At 39.9% G+C, this 12,840-nt stretch overlaps 1 protein-coding gene across 2 annotated transcripts in view; it reads left to right on the plus strand.

Moving 5' to 3' along the window:
* Nucleotides 1–11,088, plus strand: part of STX6 (syntaxin 6) — a 45,912-nt gene extending 34,824 nt beyond the window's left edge. The window contains exons 7-8 of one of the 2 annotated variants that reach the window (XM_012735406.2): nt 1,091–1,185; nt 9,417–11,088. In XM_012735406.2, coding sequence (XP_012590860.1) covers nt 1,091–1,185; nt 9,417–9,493 — 172 coding nt within the window. In that variant the 3' untranslated portion in view covers nt 9,494–11,088. The remainder of the gene's footprint in view (nt 1–1,090; nt 1,186–9,416) is intronic. The other variant, XM_075997042.1, reaches the window with a different exon arrangement.
* Nucleotides 11,089–12,840: the final 1,752 nt, after the last annotated feature.

Below are 12,840 nucleotides of genomic sequence, written 5' to 3' on the forward strand. Positions count from 1 at the left end.
CTGTCTCTGCCATTCTGAGAGTTGCCCACTCACTGGGTGGAACAGATGTTATATAAATGGCAGCAGGTCATCAAGTTATGGCAGTGAAGTGGGAGGGCCATTGCGACTAGGCGAGTGCATGCTGCCTGCAGAGCCCTAACTTAGCCTAGGGTCTCAGAGAAAGAGGAGTTTTACTGAAACCCGTAGACAGTAGCCAGGTGAGGTGAGAGTCGGTATGGGGGCGGGTGGTGAGGGGAGTGTGTGCCAGGAGGAAGAATGCATACCTGTGAAGACTTAGAAATCGAAAGTGCCTGGAGCAGAGAGGTTCTGTGTGTCTAGAGGCATAGAGCAGACCAGGGAAGGCCTTATCAGCATGGTAAGGAGGTAGGACTTTCTTTTTCTAAGCATGATGGGAGACTGGTAAAGCATGATGGGTGACTGTTAGGAGTGATGGCATGATCAGGTGTTAGAAAGGCCCATCTGTCTGATTTAGATGATATGCTGGAATGGAGTCAGTCAGGAAGCTGGATTAGCAGGAATCTAGGCACACATGCTTAATTTCGATCTAAAATGGGTCAGAACCCAGTTTAGTTTCCATTTGGGGTGAGAAGGGACTAATGGCCTTAGCATGAGGAGTTAGACGCCCTTGCGCTTCAAGGAAACAGGAAACAACTGTGGTTTTTTTGTAAAAAGCCTTGTAGGACTATTTGTCTCTTTAAACTGGGTATGTGTATAACTCTGATAAAAATAAAAAGTAAATTAAAAGGGAAAAACATGAGTCTTGGACTTAGACCTGTGCTCCAGTATAATAGCCACATGTGGCTGTTGAGGAAGTGAAATGTGGCCAGCTGGAGTTGAAATGTGCTCCAAGTGTGAAGTGCACTCTGGACTTGGAAGACTTAGTATAGAAAAATGTAAAATCCCTTGAATTCCCAAACCAAAATCATATCTTACCCTAGGGATTTTGGATAATAGATTGGCGTTCTGAATCCCAATGTTGCCTATTTTATATTTGCTAAAACAGAAGCTTAGATCCTATTAATTCATGGCCAATGCATTGCCAAGTCTTTACACTTAACCAGCTACCTTCTGTGTCTGCTTCTCTTTCTAGTATGTTGGATGATTTCTCTCATGAATTGGAGAGCACTCAGTCTCGACTGGACAATGTGATGAAGAAACTTGCAAAGGTGTCTCATATGACCAGTGGTATGTGTGATGTTTAAAGCTTAAGAATTTGTACTTAGTTCTAGACACTCTGTCGGGGGTGGGGGTTCTCTCACAGCTATGTCCATGAAGATCTCCTTTCCTGTGGCATGTTTTTCTGTGGTGCTTTAGGATCAGAGAATGGAAAACTCATGTGTACAGGCCTTTTACTTGTAGCCTTGATTTGGGAAAAGATCTTAGTGCTCCCCCCCACCATATTTGGTGGTTTTTTTTCCCCCAGTGTAGCAACTACAAAAGCCTTTTTTATTATTTACTTCCCTGTCAAAATAGGAAACTTATTTAAGAGAGTAACTAAGAAATGAGTTACTGTTTCTCCTGAGCATGCTTTCACTGATAAAACACCTGGTACTTCAGAATACAGTCACCTTGTAGATCTAATTTAAATTGTTATTTTTAAATCCATAATGAGGCCGGGCGTGGTGGCTCACGCCTGTAATCCTAGCACTCTGGGAGGCCGAGGCGGGCAGATCACTCAAGGTCAGAAGTTTGAAACCAGCCTGAGCAAGAGTGAGACCCCCATCTCTACTAAAAAAATAGAAAGAAATTAATTAGCAATGTATAGAAAAAATTAGCTGGGCATGGTGGTGCATGCCTGTAGTCCCAGCTACTCGGGAAGCTGAGGCAGGAGGATCGCTTGAGCCCAGGAGTTTGAGGTTGCTGTGAGGTAGGCTGATGCCACGGCACTCTAGCCCAGGCAACAGAGTGAGACTCTGTCTCAAAAAAAAAAAAAAAAAAAATTCATAATGAAATATTTCTAACAAATTGGGCTGGGCGTAATCACTCATGCCTGTCATCCTAGCACTCTGGGAGACTAAGGTGGGAGGATCACTTGGGGTCAGGCGTTCAAGACCAGCCTGAGCTAGAGTGTGACCCCGTCTTTACTAAAAACAGAAAAAATTAGCTGGGCAACTAAAATAGAAAAAAGAAAAAAAAATTAGCCAGGCGTGGTGGCGCATGCACACCTGTAGTCCCAGCCACTTGGGAAGCTGAGGCAGGAGAATTGCTTAAGCCCAGGAGTTTGAGGTTGCTGTGAGCTAGGCTGATGCCATGGCACTCTAGTCTGGGCAACAAAATGAGACTCTTGTCTCAAAAAAAAAATATATATATATACTTAAAAATATATATATATTTAAATATATATATATATGTATATATATATATATATTTTTTTTTTTTTCCAGCAAATCTACACCAGAATGGGGATGAAAAAGTAACAATTTCCAAATGAGTTACTATATATGTTCCACTGACTCGTTTTTAAGTGGAATCTTTTTTATTTATTTATTTTTAATTTCAGAGTATTATGGAGGTACAAACACTTTGGTTACATAAATTGTCTTTGCACTGCCCGAGTTAGAGCTACAAGCGTGCCCATCCTCCAGGCATCTCCTCCTTTCCCCTCCCACCTGCCCTGACACCCTATGAATGTTACTTCCCTTATGTGTACACTGGTGTTGATTGATTAGTACCAGTTTAGTGGTGAGTACATGTGGAGTTTGTTTTTCCATTCTTGTTATACTTCACTTAGAAGAATGGGCTCCAGCTCCATCCAGGATAATGCAATAGGTGGTTCACCATTTTTTTAATAGCTGAGTAGTATTCAGTGGTATACATAAGCCACATTTTATTAACCCACTCATGGATTGATGGGTACTTGGCTTGTTTCCACTTCCTTGCAGTTGTGAATTGTGCTGCTACAAACATTGGAGTGCAGATGTCTTTTTTATAGAATGTCTTTTTTCATTTGAATAGATACCCAGTAGTGGTTTTGCTGGATCAAATGGTAGTTCTGCTTTTAGTTCTTTGAGGTATCTCCATACTACTTTCCATAGAGGTTGTACCAGTTTGCAGTCCCACCAGCAGTGTATTAGTGGTCCTATCTCTCCACATCCATGCCAACATTTGTTGTTCTGGGACTTTTTGTAAAAGTTGTTCTCACTGGAGTTAAGTGATATCTCATTGTGGTTTTGATTTGGATTTCCCTGATGATCAGAGATGTGAAGCATTTTTTCATGCTTGTTGGCCATAAGTCTATCTGCTTTTGAAAAGTTTCTGTTCATGTCCTTTGCCTACTTTTTAATGGGGTTGTTTGATTGTTTGATTACTACAACCCACCTCACCTATTACATGGAAAATAATATTTTAAAAATCAAAGAAAATCCAGCATCTCTTCTTTATCTAGTGGGGGTAGTGTGGTGGAAGGAGGAACTGAGATATTGCTTGAAGTAATTTGAGTATTCTCAGACAGTAGAACCATCTCCTCACATTAGAACTTTCCTGTTTCTTGACACCTCATTCTTCTGTTGGTTTCTTACTGTCAGGAACATGTTATAAGGTCTAATAGGTTAGTCTTTTAAGACAAGATTTAAATACTTATGTATGTTTACTTTTCAGAAACTTAACTCATAGTCAAGTTACATTATGGTTCTCTGGGGCTCAGTTTCTTATCTATAAAAATAGGTTGATTCCTACCTCTCTAGGTCATTGTGAGGATTAAATGAAATAATTATAATGTAAAAGTGTTCAACAGTGTCTCCCATATATTAGTATTTAGTAAATTTTTTTTTAAGAATTCTAAGGCGACAGTGGCCCCAAGGGGAGAAAGCCCAATTATATACAAAACAAAGGGAAGCTCATAGCTAGAGTTATTTCCTTCTTTCTCTCCAGGGGCAATTATCCTTGTGCTTCTAGCAGGCTCTTCATTGCCTGAAGCTGTGCATGGATGGGAAGCAGGCACCAGCTTAGTTCTTCTATCACATAGAGAAAGGTTTGCAGTCTTCTTTCTGATTCCCTCTGTTATATGCGCTTCCACCCCACTCCTATACTTAAAAAAAAAAAAAAAAAAAAAAGGCTTTAATGGAGTATTACATAACCAATTTAAACACCAGGCCTCTCTGTCTTGTATATAGTAGTCGCAAAGTCAAGTAGCTACTTCAGCACCAGTTTTGTTTGGGGTAGAGCAAGTGAACAAAGATGTACTGTGTCTTTGTTTCTCAGCATTCTGCATATGAATAATTTAGAAAAGTACTTGCATTGTGATAAGCAGCTCAGTGTGTATATAAATAGCAATGAGGCTTGCTTATGCTTTATTCTACTTTCTCCCAAAAGGAAAGTTTAGAAAGCAAAGTATGAACTTTGGTTTTATAAGAAAGAGAGTCAGGAAACAGAGGAGTTAGCCTGAAAGTCACTTCATTTTTGACAGGTTGTTTTCATTTTAATCTTTACTTGCTACCAAAAGAAATATTGCTAAGGACCTCCTCCTGCTTGGTGGTATCTGCTTCAATTTGATGACCAGGCAATTTGTAATTTGTCTATGTTCTTCTGTGTACATTTTGCAAAAGTTCACTGCTTTTCAGTCAACCCTATATATAAAAAAGGCACACCATAAAATCAAGGCACACCAAAGTTTAAGTAGTAATAAACACACAGGTTCCACAGGTCTCGAGAGGTAGAACATCTACCCCTTGGTGCTTCATGGGCAGAAACCACCCAAGACTCATTTACTTTTTTGAATGACCCAAGAGAAACATTAATTGCATTATTTTTGTACCCAGAGAAGTATATTTTCTTGAGTAGATACAAAGTTTCTTTCCCCCTTAATTTTCAGCTTTCAATTCATCTTTTCTCTTTAGTGTAAGATTTTGAGAGAAAGAAAAAAACTACTATTGGAGTTCCCCTTTTTTCCCCTCTGACTTTTTGAGGCAGGTCCTGAGCTTGCAAAGCTGCTTCAAACTTTTCAACTGAGGACATAGAATTCATTCTATGTGGGAAGTGCTAGGGAGAAGTGCTAGGGAGAAGTCTGCTAGGGTAACAGTTCCCTGGAGTTACCTAGTTTGTGCTTCTTAGAAGCAACTTAACCACCTCAAAGGATATGGCTTTAAAGGAGCATTCTTGGCTTGTGCCAACTTGTGTAATATATGTTTTTCCTTGGTAAAAACCCCTATTTAAGGCAGTTGCAGAAGAGAGGGTGATTGGAGGTAATAGGAGTCTTGGGTAGAGGCTGATGAAAAGCCAAAAAAGTAGAAATCTGGTTCAGTATTGGGAATCTGGCACACTGAGAATGGTGAGAGGCTTGGGGAGAGGGAGTTAACACAGGAGTGGGTGTGAGGTTGGGGAAGGAAGCAGTTACTTCTCTGGTTTTGTCCTAGAAAAACATCAGCTAATCATTTTAATGAGAGTAGTTTTAAGTTCCTGTAAGCATTTTTTCTTTTTTTTTTAATTAATAAACTTTACTTTTTAGAGCAATTTTAGGTTCACAGAAAAATTGAGTAGAAATTACAGACTTCCCATATACTCCCTCTCCCCCAATACGTAACAACCTCCCCCGTTACCACATCCCACGTCACAGCATTACAATCAGTGAACCTACACTGACACATCATTAATCATCCTCAAAGTCCGTAGTTTACATTAGGGTTCACTCTTTTTATTAATAATAGATGTACATATTTTCAGGGTACATGCAATAAGGATTCACTCTTGGTGCTGTACATTCTATGAGTTTTGATAAATGTATAATATAACATATATCCACAATTATAGTATCCTACAGAATAGTTTCACTGCCCTAAAAATCCTCTGTGCTCCTATTCAGCTCTCCCTCCTCATAAACCCCTGGCAACCACTGATGCTTCCACTGTCTCCATGATTTTGCCTTTTTAGCCATGTATATAGTTGGGATTGTATAGTAAGGAGCCTTCTCAGATTGGCTTTTCTCAGTAATATCTAAGTTTCCTCTATGCTTTTTCATGGCTAGATAGCTCATTTCTCTTTTACCACTGAATATTCCATTGTCTGGATGTACCATAGTTTATTCATTCACCTACTGAAGGACATCCTAGTTGCTTCTAAGTTTTGGCAATTATGAATAAAGCTACTATAGACATCCATGTGCAGATTTTTATGTGGACAGAAGTTTTTAGTTCAATTGGGTAAGTAATAAGGAGTGCAGGTGCTGGATGGCTATGGTAAGAGTATATGTTTAGTTTTGTAGGAAACTGCCAAACCATCTTCCAAAGTGGGTATACCATTCTGCATTTCCAACATGTCCTGTTGCTGCGTGTCATTGCCAGCATTTGATGTTGTCATGTTTGGGGATTTGGCCATTCTAAATAGATGTGTAGTATATCTCGTTTTTATTTGTATTTCCCTAATGACATCTGATTTTGGACATCTTTTTGTATGCTTACTGGCTATGTCTCTTTTTGAGATGTCTATTCAGGTCTTTTCCCATTTTTAATTGAGTTGTTAGCTTTCTTATTGGTGAGTTTTAAGAGTTCTTTGTATATTCTGGATAACAGTCCTTTATTACATGTGTCTTTTGCAAATATTTTATCCCAGTCTGTGGCTTGTCTTAAGCAGAAGTTTCAAATTTTAATGAAGTCTCCCAATTTTAATTATTTATTTCATATGTAGTGTCTTTGGTGTTGTATCTAAAAAGTCATTGCCATAGCCAGGGTCATCTAGGTTTTCTCCTGTTATCTTCTAGGAGTTTTATAGTTTGACATGTTATATTTAGGTCTGCAATCTAAGTTGAGTTAGTTTTTGTGAAGGGTGTAAGGCAGGGGTCCTCAAACTGTGTCCCATGGGCCACATGCGGCCCGCTGAGGACATTTATGCGGCCCGCTGGGTGTTTTTGCCGTTGCTGCCTGTCTGGCATAGCAGCCGACTTATCCCAGGCCTACAGTGCGCATGTGTGGAATGTGCACCGCACTCTCCAATGGCCCTCAAACGATCTGAGGGACAGTGAACTGGCCCCCTGTTTAAAAAGTTTGAGGACCCCTGGTAAGGTCTGTGTCTAGATTCTTTTCTTTTTCTTTTTTCTTTTTTTTTTTTTTGTATGTGGATGTCCAATTGTTTCAACACCATTTTACTGAAAAGACTGTTGTATTGCCTTTGCTACTTTGTTGATGAGTTGACTGTATTTATGTGGGCTTATTTCTGGGCTGTTACATTGATCTATTTGTCTATGCCATTAATTCCACACTGACTTCATTAGTGTTATAGTAAGTCTTGTACCACAGTTCTTGGATACTCTGTGCCTTTTTTTTTTTTTTTTGTCTTGCTTTCCAGTTTTGGAGATTCTATTGATATATCCTAAAGCTCAGAGATTCTTTCCTCAGCCATGTCCAGTGTACTAATGAGCCCATCAAAGGCATTCTTCATTCTTGTTAGAATGTTTTTGATCTGTAGCATTTCTTTTTGATTCTCTCCTAGAATTTCCATCTCTCTGCTTACATTATCTATATGTTCTTGCATCTTGTCTATTTTTTTCATTAAAGCCCATATCATATTAATCATAGTTTTTAAAAATTGTTCATCTGATAATTTCAACATTCCTGCCATTTCTCTGGTTCTGATGTTTGTTCAGTGTCTTTGTTTCTCCTGAGGGTGGACTTTGTTAAGGACAGAGTATTCTGGCATATTTCAAAATGGTTTTTCCCCCCTCCACCTGCTGGAAGCATGAGGGGATTTGTTTCCAGGTCGAGCTCGTGGAGGTAAAACTCACAAAAATGTGAGGGGCCTCTTTTGACTAGGTCTCCCTGGAGTTTTTTTTAAATCTCAGGCTTTTGTGTACATTGAGCCTTCTGTGGCTCATCAATTGTAGTGGGGGTTTCCCTGCCCTGACGCTGGTTCCCTGGGTTTCTGCTCTGGTAAGTTGTAGTTCTCTGTATTTGCCTGTAGGTGTCTCCAAATTTAGGGGTAGCAATTTCTCTGTGACCTCACTTCTCTGATGGATCTAAGAAGGGTTGCTTTTTCAGTTTGTTCAGCTTTTTACTTGTTATTAGAACAGAGTGGTGACTTCTAAGTTCTTGACATGCTGGACCAAAAATTGGAAATGTAACATTTTTAAATAGATTTTTTAAAATGCTAGATATTCAAAGTTTTATTGACCATTGAAGTAATTGTTAAACAGGTTAAAAGTGTTTTCTTTCTTTCAACTCTGCCTCCCCAAGCCCTTTGGAATAGTCTTACTTCAGAAGAGGAATGAATAGACTTGGGGTCTTTGTCCTAACCAATTATTAATTATCAAATGAATTTCTGGCATGTCTGAGGTAGACCAGGCTGATCAACATTTAGGACATACTTGCTTTACTTAGTGGAGAGTTTTGCAATCTATTTTTCTAGAATCAAATCTTTTTAGAATATGATTCTCAATAGCTTTCAAATGAACTTTAATGGATCAGTATACCTTTATATTTCTACTTAATGGAACTCATTCCTAGTAGTTGAACTGCATTTTCATAAGCTAGTGAATTCTTTCATTAGTCTGACCTTTTGTGGAAGGCACCAGGACTCATCTATGGAAAGACTGCTTGGTCTTTCTGTATCTTTCCAAATAAAGGGAGCATCCTGATTTTGACAACATCCTCCATGCATCAAGCTTGGGCACGGCACAGTGTGTGTATGATGGTGTTCTTGTTGTTTTAGTTCTCACAACAGCCCTGCGAGGCAGCTGTTGTAGAGTTATAGGACTACAGGATTGTGGGCTGGAGCAGAGTTCTTCTTGGGGGCTTCTGGGTCCTTCTATCCCACAGGCTTTCCCTACTCTCAACCATTTGGATGGACTCTAGCCACTTTTTGCCTGTTCTAAATTATTGGTAGGGTAGAAAGTTTTAGAAAAGACATTCTGCTTTCATTTACAGGTAAGCTGTATAAATTAACACAGTTACTGGTTAAGTAATCTTCTTGTTTCACTAGGTGTGGTGTTGAAATTAATCATGCTTTCTCACTGGAGCTTGCTTTTTCAGCTATTTATTCCTGAAGTGACGAGCAGTAGTAGCTTTCATCTGCTTTCCCTCCTCCCATTGTGCTCTTTGAGGAAAAATGTGATGATTGTTGAATTAAATGACTTGACTTTGGTGGGAGATGAAAGCAGACAGACTTTGATTTGTAATACCAATGCCAACAACTTTTTTAGGGATATACTAACCACCAGTACAAAGCAAAGATCCACATATTTTAATTAAATACCTGAGACACAAAGCACGTTCTTACTACGAGGGACATTTCCAGGGACTGGCAAAGTTGTGAATGTATACAGAGCAGCAGTAGAGTAGCAGCCACTTGGGCACGTTCCAGATCCTCTCTGCCCCCATCATTTGCACATTCTGTCCCTTTTCTGCTTCAGAGATATTGTCTTAAATTCCATGTAACTGTATCTTGGGGAAAGTGGAATCCCTGAGAGATAATTCTCGTGTCCTGCCTTCCAGATCGGCGCCAGTGGTGTGCCATAGCCATCCTCTTTGCAGTCCTGTTGATCGTGCTGATCCTCTTCTTAGTGCTGTGATGGTGCAGCCTGAGTGTGCAAGTTCCTCCTGCACATGAACCAAGGGGAGGAGAGAAGCGAGCACATGCAGCGTTGCTGTCTACTCACATTCCTCTCCTGGAAACATAGCGCTGCACTGACTTTTCTGTGTGTGACCCTACACTTGAGTCAGCTCCTCCGTCCCAGCGCTGGAAGGGCCAGTGGGAAGAGGAAGTTGACGACTGCACTCCTGGTGTCGGCTGGACAACAAATGCCCCGTGCCGCCTGTCCTGTTCTGAGGACAACTAGCCACTGCTTTGCCTCCATGGACCTTGTTCCCTGAGGAGGGACTCTGAATAATCCAGAAAAATTAGCAGATTCCACTAGTGTTTTGCTGTTGCTCATTCCATGCATCCTTGGCAGCTCTTTTCTTCTGCTCAGACCCCTCCGCTGCTCAGACAGTGCACTGCTATCCCATCAAAAGAAACCTGTCGGGAATGTGAGCTTCTGGGTATGTTTCATTTCCCATTACTGTAGCATTTCTAAGCCCTTGAGAGCTGATTATTATTGAGGACAGAGGCTCAGAAACAGTTTGTGACAGAAAATACAGTGTTTCATTTTTCAGGGATAAATGATGATATAAAATTGCTTTTCCAGGTGCATTTCTTTGTGGTAGGATAACTAAGGGAAAGTAATGAAACACCCTGGGGTTTGGGTGTCTTTAATCGACTGGAGTAATTTAAAAAGGCAGCAGGATCCTGCACTGGCACACCTTAGGGAAGGGTTGGTGATGTCGCCAGAGGTCAGAGCCTGAACCTTGCCAACTTCATGTTGCTATACCAGCACTTCCTTCCCAAGGTGCAAATTGCATTTTTAGGATGATTCTTACCTATGTTGTTGCTAAATAGCTCAGCAGCACACTTGAATGAATTAGGATACCGGGTTATCCTCATTGACAGTTATTTTATTCCTATGGCATTCTACTTTGGCGGGATGGGGTTGGGAATGGATAGTACATTTATTACGTTTACTCAGAAACTGTAATGACCAAAAAAGCCTAGTTCTGGACCAGACTTCTCTTACCCTGCATGTAATGGTGAGGATGGGTAGGTGAACTTGGTTCTTCCTCCCTAAGGTGACAACTTGATTTTATCATCTATTCAAATAACTGAGCCAATCCAAATTTAAATAGTTGCTTTAATTGAGTATAAGTAGCTGAAACACTAAACTTCAAGCTTCTGATGACTTTTTAAATGCCTCAGATGTGTACATGTATATAAGATATTTTTATAACTTCCCTGATGAATAATCTGATATTAAAGTAGCATTTGGACCGAGAGCCAGAGCTCAGCAGTGGAGGATCCTAGGATCTCCTCAGCATCTTCTCTTGCACTTGGAAAGAATAGCAACACCTGGACAGAGTTCTAGCTTTGCCTTCTCATTTCCTTGTCTTTTTGGGTGCATTCCTCCACGCACTAACTTTTTTTTTTTAAAACCTTTCTTTGCCCGTGTTTTATTTGTATTTCTTGGGGTTTTGTTTTTTCCCCCCGTTTTTTGTGATTTACAATGACGTGCTTGCCCGGCTAACTTTTGAATTGCACTTTTTAATAAATATTTGTAACAATTTTTTTAAAAAAGGGTATTTTATCTCATTTGATAGGGAAATCTGCCTGTTGATAGAAGCTAAAAGCAAATTTATAAGACTAAAAGGGTGGTTGACATCCTTGTTTACACTCAGCTCTTATGTTTGATATATAAATAAGTTATTTCTTTTCAAACTAGGAAAAAAAGTGAATATTACAAAGAGCTTCAGGTGTAGGATACTGGGTTATTTATGTTTGACAAAGTTTTAAGACTTATTCAAATAATCTTCTATAAGCTTAGAAAGGGGGTAGTCCTTAGATTTGCATTAAAATGTAGACATCTTTTCTTAAAAATAAATCTGGACCTTGTCTAAGTATTGTAATCTACACACCACATTATAAGATGCAAACCAGCAACTTAAAGGATTATAAGAATACCCTATTTAGAAGCCATGCTGTTGTTCTGCTGTTACTAGATTTACTGTGCCACACGTAAAGATGATATATGTCAGTAGGGCCTGTTTGGAACATCCCTGATCATTAATGAGTAAAATACTTCCATTCATTAGGGGACCAAGTTTTGTGACCCTAAGGCTTAATTACGTTTAGATATATTTCAGATCAGCATGGGGACCTCACTGATTCAAGGTGTTAGCTGAACAGTGGCTATTGTAAACCTGTCTGAGCCTGAAGCTGGATAGGAAACAATTTAGAAAGAGAAAGTCTACTTAAATGCAGATATTCTCCATGTCTCCATGCACTCCTGCCTCAGGCTGATGTGATCCTGGGTCTGATCCTGTTGTATCCTGGCTGGGCAGTCAGGCTCCAAATGGTGACAGCCAAAGAGAACAAGCCAAGGGACTTAGATTTATTTTTAAGGACAAATATTTCCTTCTCAGTGATCTTACGTTACCGAGTTTTAGAGGGAGCCTAAGTGGTCCCCCACCCTGTGTGCTGGAATGGGGAGAGTAAGTGGACACCAGTGATACCCCACGTCACTTACACATGCATCCTTGTAGCACTCAGGGCTTTTTCTCCTTAAGCCTTCTGCACCTAGTACCATATTCCAGTTTTAAAGAACTGGCAGAATGTGATGGATAACAGAGAAAGAGCTCAATTTAAGTTTATTGAAAGAACATTTTACTTAAATGATTTGGGAGGTAGGATGGGGAATGAACTATTAAGTTTGTCGTAATATATATCCAACTGGAGAACTAAAATACCTTTACGTTTTAGTCCTAATTTTTGGTCTTGTCCCTGTGGACTGTGAAGAATCACAATGCTATGTGTGCCTGGTCTGTGTGGCAATTGGAAGTTGCAGCGTGTGTGTGTTACATGAGGATCTTGCACAATTTCAGAATGCACGCCTGAGCTGAAGGGAAAAATTGGTAACTTGCCCATTATTCTCTGCTTTTAGCCAGAGTTAAACAGACTGATGGGTCTGGTAGCCAACAACTTGGCAACTTCCACTCCTTCTCACCTCGTGAGATTAGGGGCTGTGAAAAGAAATCTAGTCTAACTCCAACAGAAATCTGTCTCTGTGAAGTGTTTTACCTTCTGTAAGTAGAGGTGGTAGAGCCAAGATTTTTCTTTTGGTAATTTCCCTGGCTGTAAAGTGAGACCAGAGGGTTATCTATTCCCTTTTACCTTTTTGAAGAATTCATAGCATTTGAAGATTGAAAAATTGAAATGATAAATATGAGTTGCTTTTCAACTCTGTGGACTTTGTACTATTTGGCTTTACCGTGTACCATGAGATGAATTTGTAAACAAAACAAAATTGGACTGTCTGGAAAGCTGAAATGC

Source organism: Microcebus murinus, chromosome 23 (genome assembly GCF_040939455.1).
Source record: "Microcebus murinus isolate Inina chromosome 23, M.murinus_Inina_mat1.0, whole genome shotgun sequence".
NCBI lineage: Eukaryota > Metazoa > Chordata > Mammalia > Primates > Cheirogaleidae > Microcebus > Microcebus murinus.